At 35.0% G+C, this 15,884-nt stretch overlaps 1 protein-coding gene across 1 annotated transcript; it reads left to right on the top strand.

The window, feature by feature from the left end:
- Positions 1-9,875: 9,875 nt before the first annotated feature.
- Positions 9,876-13,375, top strand: LOC109077629 (peptidase inhibitor 15-like). Its single transcript, XM_019093169.2, has 6 exons — positions 9,876-10,097; positions 10,233-10,539; positions 11,774-11,892; positions 12,151-12,283; positions 12,356-12,471; positions 12,631-13,375. Exons 2-6 carry the CDS (start codon positions 10,273-10,275, stop codon positions 12,764-12,766), a joined length of 771 nt encoding a protein of 256 aa, XP_018948714.1. The 5' UTR covers positions 9,876-10,097; positions 10,233-10,272; the 3' UTR covers positions 12,767-13,375.
- Positions 13,376-15,884: the final 2,509 nt, after the last annotated feature.

A 15,884-nucleotide genomic window follows, 5' to 3' on the forward strand; every position in this document is an offset into this window, starting at 1 on the left:
CTCTTTGTTCTTATAACTAAAAATAAATCCTGAAAATGTATCAGTTCTCGGCAGCATCAAAGTCATTTACAGGCTATACAGAACTGCCAAGACCCACGTGCACCATCTGAACACGTTTTAGCAGTATGTTGCCCTGCAGATTGCAGTTTCTGTATAGACTGAAAACTCAGATGATGTCAGACACTGGCTTGCTGAAAGATGAATGAACTTGTGCCATGCAAAAGGTGACAAAGAACGTCATCAGTCCTCAGAATAGAAACACTGATCCATGTGGACAGTATTTTACAACAATGCTAAAACAACGAATGCAGAAGTACATAGCCTACCGCTGGTAAGTTACTTAAGTAAAGCTAAGCAAAAAGACTTGGGTGATACTTGTCAGTTTTTATAATATATCATTATTTAAATCATTATTTTATAACCTATTTGTATGGTTAGAAAATAGTTATTTAAGTTTGAAAATACATATATTTATGGTAACATATCTTTAATTTTTTTAAGCAACTAGTTGCTTATTAGCATGCATATTACTTGCATAGTACTTACAAAACACATATTAATGACTTATTCTGCATTAGCATATTTTAGATCCCTTAACCCTACCCCATTGCCTAAAATTAACAACTACCTTACTAGCTATTCATAAGCAGCAAATTAGGAGTTTATTGAGGCAAAGTTGTAGTTAATAATTAATGACAACTGGTTCCCAAACTAGTGTGACCAAATATTTACTTTTGATTTAACATGAATCAGATTCTACCCAATAGAATGCTGTTGTATTTTCTGACGCCTCCTATTGCTAACATTTTGAATTATTATTAGTAACAGGTGTTGTGAATGAGTATGAAATAAATCTTACAAAATATGTGAGAAAAAATTAATGCCAATAGTGACCCCTGGTGTTTATCCATCATCTACTATGCTCTCAATCCACTGTCTGTAGTGTCCTTGTTCAAAAACTAAATTATTTAATCTAGAGTTCGGTGAGATTCAGACAAGATTCAGTGTGATATTCATAATATAGAATATATCTGAAAAAAATAATAATAATAATAATCAAGACAGCTATAATAGACTGTTAATATGTGAATCTACAATATTACATTTATTAATGTGAGTGACGTGAGAAGTGTTGCTTCAGTTATTTTATTGCTTGAAAAAAATGCTTTATGGCTCATATGAAAAGTAACAGCTTGCTTCAGGACATTTTTCCCTCGGGTCTGTTTATTGGTTTTGACCAGAAAATAAAAAATAAAATAACAGCAACAAAAATGCACTTGTACCACATAAACAAACAAATAAACGAAATAAAATTTGTAAAATACAAAAAATAAAAACCCTATTCAAAATAAACCCCACAAGAACCCAGCAAGACATTTTACTATAACACACCACAAGATGTCAGTGTGTGCTTGGTACATTTCCCATTGTGCATGGAATAGCTACACTTTAAATGTCTTCTTACAGTACATCTCTTTTATGAAGTATGAAAATCTATAAATACAGATTTCCTCTCTTATGCCTCATTTTGTACTCAGCCATTGGTTCTAAATACACATTCGGTTTATTGCATTTCCGAATGACTATTCCAATCATTGGAATAGGCCTCTAACTGGTTCCATTTGGGCAAACATGGTTATGATGTCAGTGTCCTTTTCCCTAAACAGCAGCTGTGTTTAAATAAACATACAGAGACAGAACCACTCCTAAAACAGAGCACAGATTCTTATACCTAAAGCTGATAGGTTAAGCAACAGAGAATAAATTATATTAAGAACAAGAAAAAAAAAATCATGTCTATTTTAGGAAAAGAACATTGCTTTATCCACTAGTCATATCTCTATTTTGTTCTAACTAACTGAAGTTTGTGTGTGTGTGTGTGTGTGTGTGTGTGTGTGTGTGTGTGGTTACAGCAGAACAGTTGAATGATTCCTTGCATCACAAACCAAACATAATTTATAATCAGTTGCAAAATGGCACTGGCTTACGATTGTTCGCATCAGGAGCAAATTCGGTTGCATCATGGTTATCCAATAGTTGGCAGCACTGTTATCCAATACAATATTTTTCTTATAGTCATGGCCACCTGACAAAATAAAGCACACCAGCTGGTCATTTAAGACCTGTTTTGTGCCTCTCTAGGCAGAAGTTCATGGTGGATCTCACAAAGGCTGGGCCCTCAGTATTTGTTTGGGGGCACTGCAGAGAGCTCAGGCCTTTTTTGTGGTTTAAACTTAATTGCAATTAAAAATTAATATTTTCTAAGCACTTAGATGGAACAAAGACAAAACCCGGGCTGCCAGTATTTCCCAGAGGGAATTGCTAAGCCAAACTATATTCCTATAGATAAAGCCATCAGTGCACTCTCTATCAAAACGAGCCTTTGTAGGAGACATGAATAACAAAGGGCATGTGTACCTTTGTGCCTAAATAAATATTTCTGCAGAAAATGTTTATTTTCCACTACATAATAGAGAGGTTAAGAAATATGAAATAGTCTTATCAAGACATACCAAGACAATTTTACATGCCGTGTTGCAGTGGATTTTCCCCAGCAACCCACCGAAGCTCATATGTAACCCCTCATCAAGGACAAGACGTCAAAAATCAGGTGCTCAAATATCTCAGAAAAACAGTGCAAGTGCTTCGCTTGTTTTCTTTCCCTGCAAAAACAATGTAATTGATACTGTACAGTTGGCATGGACTTCGTCATGTGTGAAAGTAAGATTTGCTGTGCGAGTGAGCAAGAACATATGTACTGTGTGAATATATACAGACAGAACAGGACATATAAAATATTCTCTTTTTCTCTGTAAAGTTGGTCTGTATCCATTTGGCCAGATTATTTATCATGTGCATAATGCAGCCATAATTATACACAACACAAAGACAGAATGAAATCTGGTTGGGAAGTGTAGTTGTAAATTGCACTGGATATGCTGCTCCTAATCGCACCCCTTGTATCAGCTTGAAAAACATGATTGCATTACATCATCTCTTTTTCAAAACTATGATTTCAACCAGTACAACATGAGCTCTTGCCATTATGTCAGCTGTTATTGTTAAAACAAGGCTTTTTTTATAAGCAAAGTTTGGCTGTTACTTACCCTCTTCCTTCACTGATAATGTGAGGCATGAGAACGAAATTTTATTGCTCATTTATTATATACATTTTAGTCACAGTTTCATTTTATAGGTTTTGCGTGTCATCATATTGTGTCATTCCTATAAACAGTTGTAGTGGTGGATGATGATATCGCCAAGTAATAATCTTCTGCATTAATAGTTTGAATATTTATAAATGCCGTCTGTTAGTTCTATTTTTGTAGCATAATTCTATATATGGTACTAAAAGTAGGTTTCTTTTCTGGCATACATGTGAATTGAGGAAGAAAAAAGATATTGGAATGCAGAAAGAATTGTTACACACGCACACACATACAGTTACTACACTCTCATTGCAATTCATACCTACAGTGCAACCCTTTGTTATGACACATTGAAAGGCTCTGGAGACAGATTCAGACATTTACATGTATGCATTTGGCTTTAATCCAAAGCGATTTACAATGCTTTTATTGTATGCATGTTTTCTACCAGAGCAATGCTAAAGACATCCTAATTTTGGTGAAAATATGGTGTTGTAATGAATGTAAGATTTAAATCAAGTGTCCATATGTTCCTCCTTCACTGAAAATGCGGGCCAATGCCACTTCCTATCTAAACCAGACAACTGACCAGCCCAGTGCACCATCACTTTAATCACTGCAAAAAATACAGCTCCTGTTCCATTCGGTCTAGACCACATTAAAATTCCCTTTGATGCAACATGACATTTTACAACATTCAACATTAGTTTGTGCGTTATTCCACACTGCACACTATAATTCACATTTATTTAAAGTGCTTTGGTTTCCACTGTGCAGTGCTCTGGCCAGAACAGCACCAAATACAGTTTGTGATCCAATTTCCCTTCGTTTTTAATATAAGGTTAGGGTGGGATTGTCCCAAAGGTCAATCCATGGTCATTCATTGCTTGACTGAGGCATTTGGTCCTGAATGTCTCTTTAATGTATATTAGTATATATATATATTTTTTTTATATTTTGTAATTTCATGATTTTTAGCATGTTTGCTGGGTTTTGATGTTCTTTTTGACATGCTGGTAATAGTCCGATTTTTATTTAATACAGACTGTGATTCAATTATTCAGTTTCTTCTGACATCATGGGATTTTAAAAACTTTATGAAGAATGTAATAGGTCTTCTTGTGTTAACCAGTGTTTTTGAATGAATGATTTTAGTAAATAATTAAATGTCTCAATCATAAATACAGCTACTGTACTTGCTCATTCTTATCATTTCAACAGGAATCTATGTGATCAGGAATTTACAATTTTACAAATATTCAGTATTTAAAAGAATGTAGCACAGATGCTGTTTCTCCGTTGGTCAATATATCTGTGTTAAACAAATTATACTTGGGGCCATTGAGTTTACAGGGAATGTCCTGTAAATAAATCTGATGTGTGAAATCCTTTTCCACACTGTTAGAACTCCATTATCTGTATCTTGCCAAAAAACACAAGATTGCCAAGCCACAAAATAACCATTTATTGCTATAAAAACCACACCATATATAAGATTTCTTCATTTGATTATAGATTCCCACACGTGGTTTTAATTATTTTTTGTAGCTTGTGTGAGATTCATCTATGGTGGGAAGTTATACTTCATCTTATAAATCATTTGCCATTAAAATCCTGATGAGAAAAACATTGCACTGCATCATGGTGGTCACAAAATGACAACTGATATTGAGGTCCACCACTGATATCAGCTTTAACCGTAAGAAAGTAAATCAAAGATTACATGTGGACTCAATATGAAACAGACAGTTAATCACAGCATTTGGCTGACCCAACTACACTGAACCATGACTCTTTTAAAGGAAATATATTAGTGTTAATGAATTTCGGCATACAGACTCCAGAGGATGTATTTTGGTGATCTCCCAACAGTGCTTCATGAGCTTTAACTCTAGTTATAGACATTAATGTGCTTCATTTGAAATAAAATTGTTGTTATTACAGTGCTCATAAATCCCTTGCATTAAAAAATAGCCAAAAAAGTGTATATTACATTACAATGATGATATGATCTTCCTATAAACAGTGTAGCACTTTAAGTGAGTGCATAAGAGGTTTGTTCTCTTTGTGTTCAAGAGTGACTCATGATAGTAAGCAAGGTCTTCAATCACTTTTTTTTCATATAGAAGCTGTAGTCCAGTTCTTTTATTGAGTACTGGGAGGGTTGTTGTGCTTGAAGTTTCCTTCAGGGGAGAATGGCTGTTTCCCCCTCTCTACTCTGACATAATCTTATACGTCAATAACATGAAAGCAAGGATTTAATTGTTACTAGAATTTGCCTTGTATCATAATTGTTGGGCTAGTTTCTCTGTCATCCTTGAGTCTAATCTGAGCCCAATTGTTAGCAAGTAAACAATGAGGCAAGAAATGATGTCAGAGATGTTTTGAAATTCTGCAACAGAAGACTATTCAGAGAATATGGAGATGTATTTGATTAAGCAAATATCAGATGCACAAGATTGCTTGCCATGGCCGACACACTCTTTGAGTGCATGTTGACAAATGTTTTTTTTTTTTTTTAGTTAAATGTTTTTCATTACAAGCTGTCAGGACTGTCATAGTTCATTTTTCCAAACCTTTTACATTACATGCATTGCAGTGACAGCTCCCCTGGACAGACAGTTCAGGTTTTGAGTGCAGGAACCCATTGCACTGTTACATATTGCATGAAATAATCTTGTGTTTTAGGCCAAAAATAGCATGTGTTGTACCATATTGATGTATTGGTTTTGATTGCAAATCCATTTAACAAATCATTAATGATTTACAGACTTGAAAATTTAATTACATTTTTTTTTAATTAATACATTTTAATGTGAAAGAGAATGTTCAGCTGAACTTTAGTTTAATAAGTCATGTTAAAGATGACCTAATATTGTATTTTTGCTAAACACAACAAAATTGGTTTGAGATCAAACAACAGTAAGTGGACTCCGACAATGTTTTGGCACATCATCTACAGACATGTTGCATTATTTTACAAATCATTTGTAACATTAATAAACGATCACCCTAACTTATGCAACAAAGCTCTCTAAAGAATAAATGTATTTTGGATGGTCTTTGATTTTTGTCAAGGAACACATCACCCTGTTGCAGTTATATTACAATGAGACATATTTCTTAACAAATGAACTGACTAATGCCCTAGATATGTGTGCGCCAAACTTCTGTTCTTATTACATTTATCCCACAAGTTATTCAATTAGTTGACAGATGTTTTTACAGAAGAAATATGTACTCCATTTTGTGATGCAAATGGATTTTTGATTGGGTCACAAAAGATCCCCTTTTCATCCACATTTATTTTCCAAACTGCTTGTAGGGTCATTAAATGAACACTACCATTCAAAGGTTTGGGGTCAGTAAGATTTTATTTGTTTACAGTATGTTTTTTTTTTTTAAGAAATAAATATTTTTATTCTGCAAGGATGAATTCAATTGATCAAAATTGACAGTCAATACATTTATAATGTTATAAAAGAATTGCATTTCAAATAAATGCTGTTCTTTTTAAATTTCTATCCATCAAAGAATCCTGAAAATGCATTACGGTTTACACAGAAATATCAAGCAGCACAACTGTTTTTAACACTGACAGTAAGCAATGTTTCTTGAGCACCAAATCAGCATATTAAAGTGATATCTGAAGGATCATGTGACGATGAAGACTGGAGTAATGGCTACTGAGATTTCAGCTTTGCCATCACAGGAATAAATTCCATTTTAAAATATATTCAAATTGAAGACATTGTAAAAGTATTTCACAATGTTACACTTTTTATGGTATATTTGAATAAATAAAATGCAAATAAATACAGTCTTAGTAAATACTTCTTTCAAAAACATTTGCTTATGATCCCAAACTTTTGAACTGTACGTTTGTAAACACTTTTCATTCACAATGTTCTATACTTAAAAAAAGAAAAGAAAAAAAAAGCCTACAACAAAAAGTGACCAGACAAAAAACTGTCACTTTATATGGACTGTTTAGTGATGGCAATGAATAAATACTGCCTGCTTCTGCATTTGATAAAAGGTGAATGAACACAATTTTCCTGTTTGAGATTTTCATGGCTCCCTAAATAATAATTTAATAGTATGTGTTTTGTCATTATTGTTTTCCAGACAAAAATGTTTCATTCTACATTTCAAGACTGAATGAATCGTGATGAATCATTTGACCAAAATGCATCTACACATGCATGCACACACCTGTATATATTAATCACGATCATTTGTTTCTTCTTTTTGTAATGTATTTTGACTGTAGTGTTTTTTTTTTTTTTTTTAAATAGAGTAGTTATGAATTTGTGAATGACCATACAGGACATTGAAAACAATGAAAATTAAATGAATAGGTCCAATGCATATGCACATAGCAAGAGTGGCTATGTGTAATTTTTGACTTTTAATTGCTGGAGAACTCAGAGAATACAAGTCATATAAGCAGGTTTGTGATAATAATGTTTTAAGGAATATAAACAGTAGTGTCCTCTGATTACAGGTTTGTCAGCTGGACGTTTCACTGGGACGGTATTACCTCCTAAACAGGGCACAGGGTAATAAAGTCGTTATTCTTTGACTATGAGCTTCCAGTTTGCAAGAACATCATTGGGTGGAGCACACAAATGCTCAACAAGGTTATGGATGGTCTGGCAGTAGACCTTTTTTTTTTCTTTCTCCTGCTTTTCAGTTATAGCTAAACAGTACTTGTCCACTAAACCTGAATATGCATTGTAAAATTATTAAATATTAATTAATAAGGTAATAATGAATTTAATCACCATAATACTATGCCAACATACATCAAATATGCAAAAAGCTTGCATTTTCATATCATTTTACTACTGGTGAAGCTCAGTCTCTGTCAAATGTATACCTAAAATCAAAAACAGCCCAAATGGTTCCTCCATTACATATCAAATACTGTGCACAGGTGAAAGGAAATTCATAAGATTCCAGATATTCATTCACCTTATTCCTCTGGTTTCTTGCATGCTGTTTTATCATTTCTTACCTTTTCTCTATACACTTTTTTTTGTATACACAGTATTCGTTTGTTGATACTGACACGTTATTGAAGTGCCTTTCTGCAAAACTGAAAAAGAAGTTTTGAAATAACATTATTTTGTCCATATTATTAAGTCTATAATTGAGGGTACTAAATAGAAACATTGTCCTGGGCCTTGTTAAGAGGGAGATCCAGTAAGGTCCTCTTAATGTATAATCCACTCATACTATTATTGGTTTATTTCAGGGGTGTCCAATCCTTCTCCTGAGGGACGAATGTCCTTCAGAGTTTAGCTCCAGCCAGCTCCAGCACACTTGCCTAGAAGTTTCTTGAAGACCTTGATTAGCTGGTTCAGGGGTATTTAATTTGGCTTGCAACAGGCTTGGATACCGCTAATTCATTTAGGGACAGTACAAAAAAAACTATGACTCCAGCCAAAAATTTGAAAAATGCATTGCACACAGAGAATACATCATATGCTAATTTGCATCTCAAGTCCCAAAGGCTTGTCTTTAAACATAATAATAACCATTATTACACTCTTAAAAATAAAGGTGCTTAAAAGGTTCTTCACAGCGATGCCATAGAAGAACCATTTTTGGCTCCACAAAGAACCATTCAGTCAAAGGTTTTTTAAAGAACCATCTCTTTGTTACCTTTTTATAATCTGAAGAACCTTCTTTCGCCACAAAGAACTTTTTGTGCAACAGAAAGGTTCTTTAGATGTTAAAGGTTCTTTATGGAACCATTTAGCCAAAAATTTTCTTCTTTGGCATCGTGAAGCACCTATAACACAAGGGGAAGTCGTGGCCTAGTGGTTAGAGTTTAACCCTTGAGCAAGGCACCGAACCCCCAACTGCTCCCTGAGCGCCGCAGCATAAATGGCTGCCCACTGCTCCGGGTGTGTGTTCACGGTGTGTGTTCACTGCTGTGTGTATGCACTTTGGATGGGTTAAATGCAGTGCGAGAAGAGACACTGAAAAATTTGCAAAGACATGATATAATGCCAGACATTTCCTTTATTTTACCCAAAAGCTAAACTTCTAACTTAGGGCTAATTACTGCTTGGACACAGTAAACATCTCCCTTCTGGACCGAAGAATGCATAAGCAATAACACTCAATTCCAAGAAAACCTGCAAATTCACAGTTCAGCGGAAGAAGGGAGGAGAGTTAAAGGGGGAGTGTGGTCATATGTGCGTCACGTTGCTCTCACTCAGCTTCCACCTGCCAAGGAAAACGATATGCCTCTGAAGGGCTTCTTAACTTGGCTTTACACACATGCTGGCAAATAGGCTCTTTGGATTTTAACACTGAACAAGTGTATCTGTATAATGAATAAGAAAAGAAAAAAACATATATAATACAAAAACCATATCTCACTGACTTTCCACACCTAAGCTGTTAACTACAATGAGAAATATGTCCATTAAAAGAACTTTTAATCTCCACAAAGAATGGCTATGCTTTATGCCTTTTTATAGAAGCTATATATATATATATATATATGTGTGTGTGTGTGTGTGTGTGTGTGTGTGTGTGTGTGTGTGTGTGTGTGTGTGTGTGTGTGTGTGTGTGTGTGTCTGTGTGTGTGTGTTATATCTTAGTTAAGTAGCAGTGTTCATAATGAAAAAAACAAACAAACACACAGGTTGATTAGGACATGAACTGGAGATAGACGTTCACTATACTATTAAACCAGTAGCCTATACAAAGTGTGTAAGATAGTGCGCTGGCCTCATGCTGGCTGGAAACGTGCCCTGTTCAGGTAACCGGCGGGTAGCAGAGCACCTTGCGTTTGCCTCCTGGATCACAGCAGCACAGTATAAAAGCCAGAGGCAGCAGTGGACAGGATGAGAGATCTCCATCAGGATAACTGAGACTCACCGAGCTGCTGCTTCACCGCACACTCAAACAGATACGAACACTTCAACGGTACGATGTTGATGCAGAAAACTTATACAAACCTTTATAAACTTTTTATGTCATTTTAAATATTTCAAATATAATATTTTTCGATCTTTGTCTTAATAATAGTTTTAAATGTTCATGAGTATTATTTATTTGCAGATAATCACTGATTATTTACCAAAAAGAAGAAAAAAAAAGAATGAAGAACATCAGCTTTTTTACCGACATGCTGCTTCTACTCATTGCCAGTGATGCGAGCGCTTGGATTATCAGAAATGCGACTGAAACGCTCACCGGAACTAATATCACTATCAATAAATCGGAAATGGGGACTGACGGATTAGCATCCGTGCCCAAGTCAAGGCGAAAACGGTACATTTCGCAAAGTGACATGATAGCTATTCTGGACTATCACAACAAGGTGCGAGCGAATGTTTTCCCACCTGCAGCCAACATGGAGTATATGGTAAGCAGCCAACTCATCCCTCTCATCTTTCCATCTTTCCAAAGAAACAATATGCAGCATTTTACCTCTCAAAAGCAAAACTATAAAAAGCTGATTAGATTGACTTGCGGTGCTGCATTTATATCATTCGACAGCTCCTCCTGCTGGATACAATAAAATGTTATAAAAGCCTATTATAATAGCCTCAAGCAGAAGGATAATTATGATGGGTTGATTAGAATGTTATAAAAGCCTATTATAATACCCTCAAGCCATTTAATCCCTATATATATATATATATATAGTGTATATATATATATATTTATTATTTTTTTTTTTTTTTTTTTTGATGACTCCCCTCATTCCCTGAGGTAACAACAACTATGTTGAAGGGGTTTTATATACAGCAGTCAACAGACGACCTTATAAAAATAATAAAATCCTTTTATTATTTTTGGATTTGCTTGAGCTAGAAAGAGCTACTGAACATAAATTGTGCAAAAGGATTTTGAAAAAAATACACCTTAGAAAGAGCTACTGAACATAAATAAAATGTGCAAAAGGGTATTGAATTTTTTTTTACAAAATGTAAATAAAATAAATTATAAAACATAACATAACCATAGAACAGTAGAACAGGGTGTCAGCCAGCGAGTCATCTGATTCTGACCGTGTTCTTTTAGTACTCAGAGTCTGAAGCCAGGAGAGCATATTAAGTGTTGTTCACTGTATTTGTATTTTTACCGAGCCGAGCCGAGTGTGCGCGTTTCACAACCATCTCTCCGGCCACGTTGAGTTGTTGACACTGACAAGCGGCAAAAGCGACGCATGCGCTTTTCACTTGTAAAACTCAAGGGTGTATGGGTAATGTAGTCTCTGCTCTAGGTGGGACGAATTAGGAAGCGTGCATTATGAATAGCGCAGGCAAAGGATTAAACCTCTATTAAACAAGCCAATGAGCGTACCGGTACGCCTAAAAGCCGTTCTGGGCGCACGGAAGGTGGCGGTACGCCAAACAACGATAAATTTACGTTTGAGTTTAAAGGGTATAAAAACTTGTTCATTTATTGTAAACAGAATTTTGCAATCACCCTGTCTTGATTTCATGTGGACAATTATAACAAATGAGTGTGTGTGTGCATAATTAAATGCCATCTTATTTGACACACATGGGTATGATTTCCTGTATAGTAAAAACTGTAAAATAATATTTAATTTTTACCCCACACAATTAACTGTTGTTGTATTGTTTTAGGTTTGGGATGAAGGCCTGGCCAGGTCAGCAGAAGCTTGGGCAGCCATGTGTATTTGGGAACATGGACCTCCTTACCTTCTTAGATATCTGGGTCAAAACCTCTCAGTCCGAACTGGCAAGTAAGTCTTGCAGGTGAACAATTTGCTATTGATAGAACTCTCAGATCTTTATTATTCTTAGAATAAAGAAGAACTGTGCTTATTTAATGGCTTGAAATGTCACTTTGGCAGCATTATCCAGTTACAAACAATGAAGAAGACTCAAGGCAATTGGCCAGACCAGAATTTCATGTTTTGGATGCTGTCCAGTGGATAATGTTTCTTGTTTTTTCTCTCTCGTTTTCTAAATTGCACCCAAATTGTTTCTGCTCCTGCCAGTTACCGCTCAATTCTTCAGTTGGTTAAACCTTGGTATGATGAGGTCAGAGATTATGTGTTTCCATACCCACATGACTGCAATCCTCGCTGTCCGATGCGCTGTTACGGACCCATGTGCACACATTACACACAGGTGAGTTTGGTTACAAGTCATAATTCAGATTAAGCAAACAGTAAAATGTCTGACGCTCTCTGAATGTTACAGATGGTGTGGGCATCATCAAACAGAGTTGGATGTGCCATCCAAACCTGTTACAACATGGTTGTGTGGGGCGCTGTGTGGAGGGAGGCAACTTACTTGGTCTGCAATTATTCTCCAAAGTTAGTCATGTTTTTATCTTTTAATGCAACTCTAGCCAGATAATACACCCAACAAGATCACAGAGAGTACCCTTCTCAGTCTGATAATGCCAGCACATGACTAAGGTGTTATGCATGCTCATCTTTGTGGTAAATTATTAAAACAGTCCTATTTTTCAGGGGCAACTGGATTGGTGAGGCGCCTTACAGAGTTGGTGTGCCATGCTCAGCCTGTCCTCCAAGCTACGGAGGTTCATGCAGCAACAACATGTGCTTTCCTGCCATCAACTCAAACTTCATGTACTGGTTTAAATAAGATGTCTGTCATATTTTTAAAGGAATAGTTCACACAAAATTGAGAAAAAAAAAAAAAAAACAGTCCATCCAAGATTTTGATGAGTTTGTTTATTTCTCAGAACAAATTTGGAGAAATTTAGAATTACATCACTTGCTTACCAATGTAGCGAATGGGTGCCGTCAAAATGAGAGTGCAAACAGCTGATAAAAACATCATGATAATCCACAAGGACTCCACATGACTCCACTGGATCAAAAGCATCTTGTGACATGTAATAAAGAAATTTATCATTAAGATTTTTAAAAAGACTTCTGGTTAAAATAGGAGTCCTCTATCCAAAATATTGCATTTTCCAGTGAAAAATCAGTATCTGAGTCTGTATCAGAAAAGAAATACGCACTGATCAAGCATCGTTTACAAGCAAAAATAGTCTAAAGCAGTTCTAAACAAATATGTCAGTGGATTTTGAATGAGAGGACAACAGGGGAATTACCTTTTCACTTAAGGAAACGTTATTATGGATTATGGGTATTTTTGTGCTAGAAACCACATTTTAAAGTTAAAAGCCTTAATAATGGATTTGTTTCTAACAAACATGCAGCTTTTCACTTTCCAAGATATTAACTGATGGACTTGAGACGTGCATTATTTGTGGATTATTGTGATGTTTATATCAGCTGTTTGTACTCTCATTCTGACGGCACCCATTCACTGCAGAGGATCCATTGGTGGGCAAGTGATATAATCTGTTCAGATGAAGAAACAAACTCATCTACATCTCGGATCTTTTAAATCTATATTGATTTTGTACAGCAGATATCTGCTTCTTTGTATGTGATACTGTCGATTCCAGAAATGGTGCTAATGTTAATACAATCTTAACACGACTGTTTTAGAATCAGCCATCATATTGATGCTCATGAATAGATTACTTATATTTTTCCTCTATTGGTGCGCAGAGCAAGTCTGTGCTGATCACTCTATACTTTTATACACATGTCTTTCTTTATTTACTAAAAATCTGTTTCATCAGGGTTTTTCCAAGGTACGTAGGCATAAAACATTCAAGCTATTTTTGGTAATGATTTTTTAAAAGCTGTCTGTGCATTTTCAGTACCAAAAACTACTCCAAGGTTTTTGTAATGATAATGTTTAATGTATTTTCAGCATTTTTATTTGGTCATGTAAAGTTTTCCTTTATTTTATGTTGTTGTGTGCATGATGCTTTTACTTATATTGGCAATCCATGATAAATGATCATGAAATGGTGCTCTTCTATGACAAGGATTGTTACTCTGAATTTGATTTGCTTTATATAATGTTTACTGAACAGTAACATTGCTATGGTTACGCTCATATGACCTCAGATTGTGACCTCTCCCCAATTCCACATCCTCATTTTATAGTTCTCTGGAAGAGAAAAGGTGCATCTAAGCTATTAAATGATTGTATAATCTCATATAAATTTGTATTAAACATTTTTTTTGTGCCAGAATATTGTAACGAACTGTTCTTTCAATTTGTGGCTCACTGAGATTATCTGTTTTTAACTGACATTAGTTCTTCATTCCCATCTTATAGTAGCGGTATTGTTGCCTTTTTTTATTTTAAATAAGTAGATCACATGATCTTAAATCTCTCTACACACAGGATAGCACATATTGCACTGAGATTATTTATTTCAGCCCAATATGCAGTTTTTGTGCTGAAAATATACTAATAAAGAAGTCTTTACTCTGTGTGAGTGTGTGTTTTGGGGTACAGTTTACATGAGGTTGACACTGCATTTAAAATATTGCTTTTGCAAATATACACTGACATTTCTTCGAATTCAAGAGATGTATTGAGTTCATTTGTAAACACATTTCTAAGATTTTCCTGGCATATGTTGCTCATTGTCTTTCAGAGGCTGCTGCACTTCATGACGTTTATTGATCGTGTAAATGTTTGTCTATGAAGCTAAATGGTTCCAGTATTCCTGGACAGTTTTGCAGCGTTGCATTGCTCATCCACTTTCCAGATTTTCTTTTGTATCATATATTTTTTGTTTTCCTCTTGTGTAGCTTTATATACGCCTTTCTGTTCTGTTTCTGATGAAAAATTCAGAGCTGTCCAAAGATCTGCAGACCTCAAATTTTGAGTCACATGAAAATATCCCTGATCACTGTGCAAGACTGATCTGGTGAAAAAATTCTCAGCATTTCTGTATGTTGATTAAGCTTAAATATGAGAAATAGTGAACCAATAGTATGTTTGCGCAGGGGCAAAAACAACACCCGCTTATTTTTGTTTAATTTTGCAGACATCAATATTAGTAATGGATGCAAGCAGAAAGAAACTGAAAGACTTTCCCCCTCACCACCACCAAATAACAAACATAACAACCCAGCTCCCTCAGCAAAATATAGGTCAGAACCACTGCATACATTAACTGCGCCTGCTGAAGGCCTTCCTGGCCAACAGATACATTGAAATGACCATTCTTTTTCAACTTCTTCAACAGATGTGCACATTGTAGAGAATACATCTAAAGGTAAGTTTTAACTCTTTCTCTATTAAGGTTACAGGATTAAAATTATGTGACTTTGTCAGAAATACCAGATTATTATCTGATAAATTAAGCTTCTCATAAAATTCAAGATGAATTAGTTATGTATAAATAAATCCATATAGTTGTTCATCTCAAATTTCATGTTTGCGGAGACTGGAGAGCATTCAGAGTTCATGGAGTTCAAAGTTTTTATCCATACTGTGAAGGCTTGAAAAAAAATTACTCAATGCTGCCATCTAGTGTCTGTCTGGTCTCTGACACATTATCTCAATATTGTACAGTCCATTGTTCTAGAAGATAGATAGATAGATAGATAGATAGATAGATAGATAGATAGATAGATAGATAGATAGATAGATAGATAGATAGATAGATTTAGGCTTTATGATAGACATAATGATTTTTACAAACTTTACAATACTATTCTATCCTGACAACCTAACCTTCACAGAAAACCTGGATTTTTACATTTTCAAATAAATAAATAAATAAATAAATAAATAAATAAAATAAATAATAAAAAAATAATAACAGTTAAAGAGTTACAGTAAAGATTTACTCATGGGGACCATAAATGCCCCCACA

Source organism: Cyprinus carpio, chromosome B2, assembly GCF_018340385.1.
Source record: "Cyprinus carpio isolate SPL01 chromosome B2, ASM1834038v1, whole genome shotgun sequence".
Taxonomy (NCBI): domain Eukaryota; kingdom Metazoa; phylum Chordata; class Actinopteri; order Cypriniformes; family Cyprinidae; genus Cyprinus; species Cyprinus carpio.

Excerpts from the sequence above, each read along its gene's own strand:
- LOC109077629 (XM_019093169.2), top strand. The coding sequence starts at position 10,273 with ATGAAGAACATCAGCTTTTTTACCGACATGCTGCTTCTACTCATTGCC. Across the intron at positions 10,540-11,773 it reads CAGCCAACATGGAGTATATG|GTTTGGGATGAAGGCCTGGC; the intron begins GTAAGCAGCCAA and ends GTATTGTTTTAG. Across the intron at positions 12,284-12,355 it reads TGTGCACACATTACACACAG|ATGGTGTGGGCATCATCAAA; the intron begins GTGAGTTTGGTT and ends TGAATGTTACAG.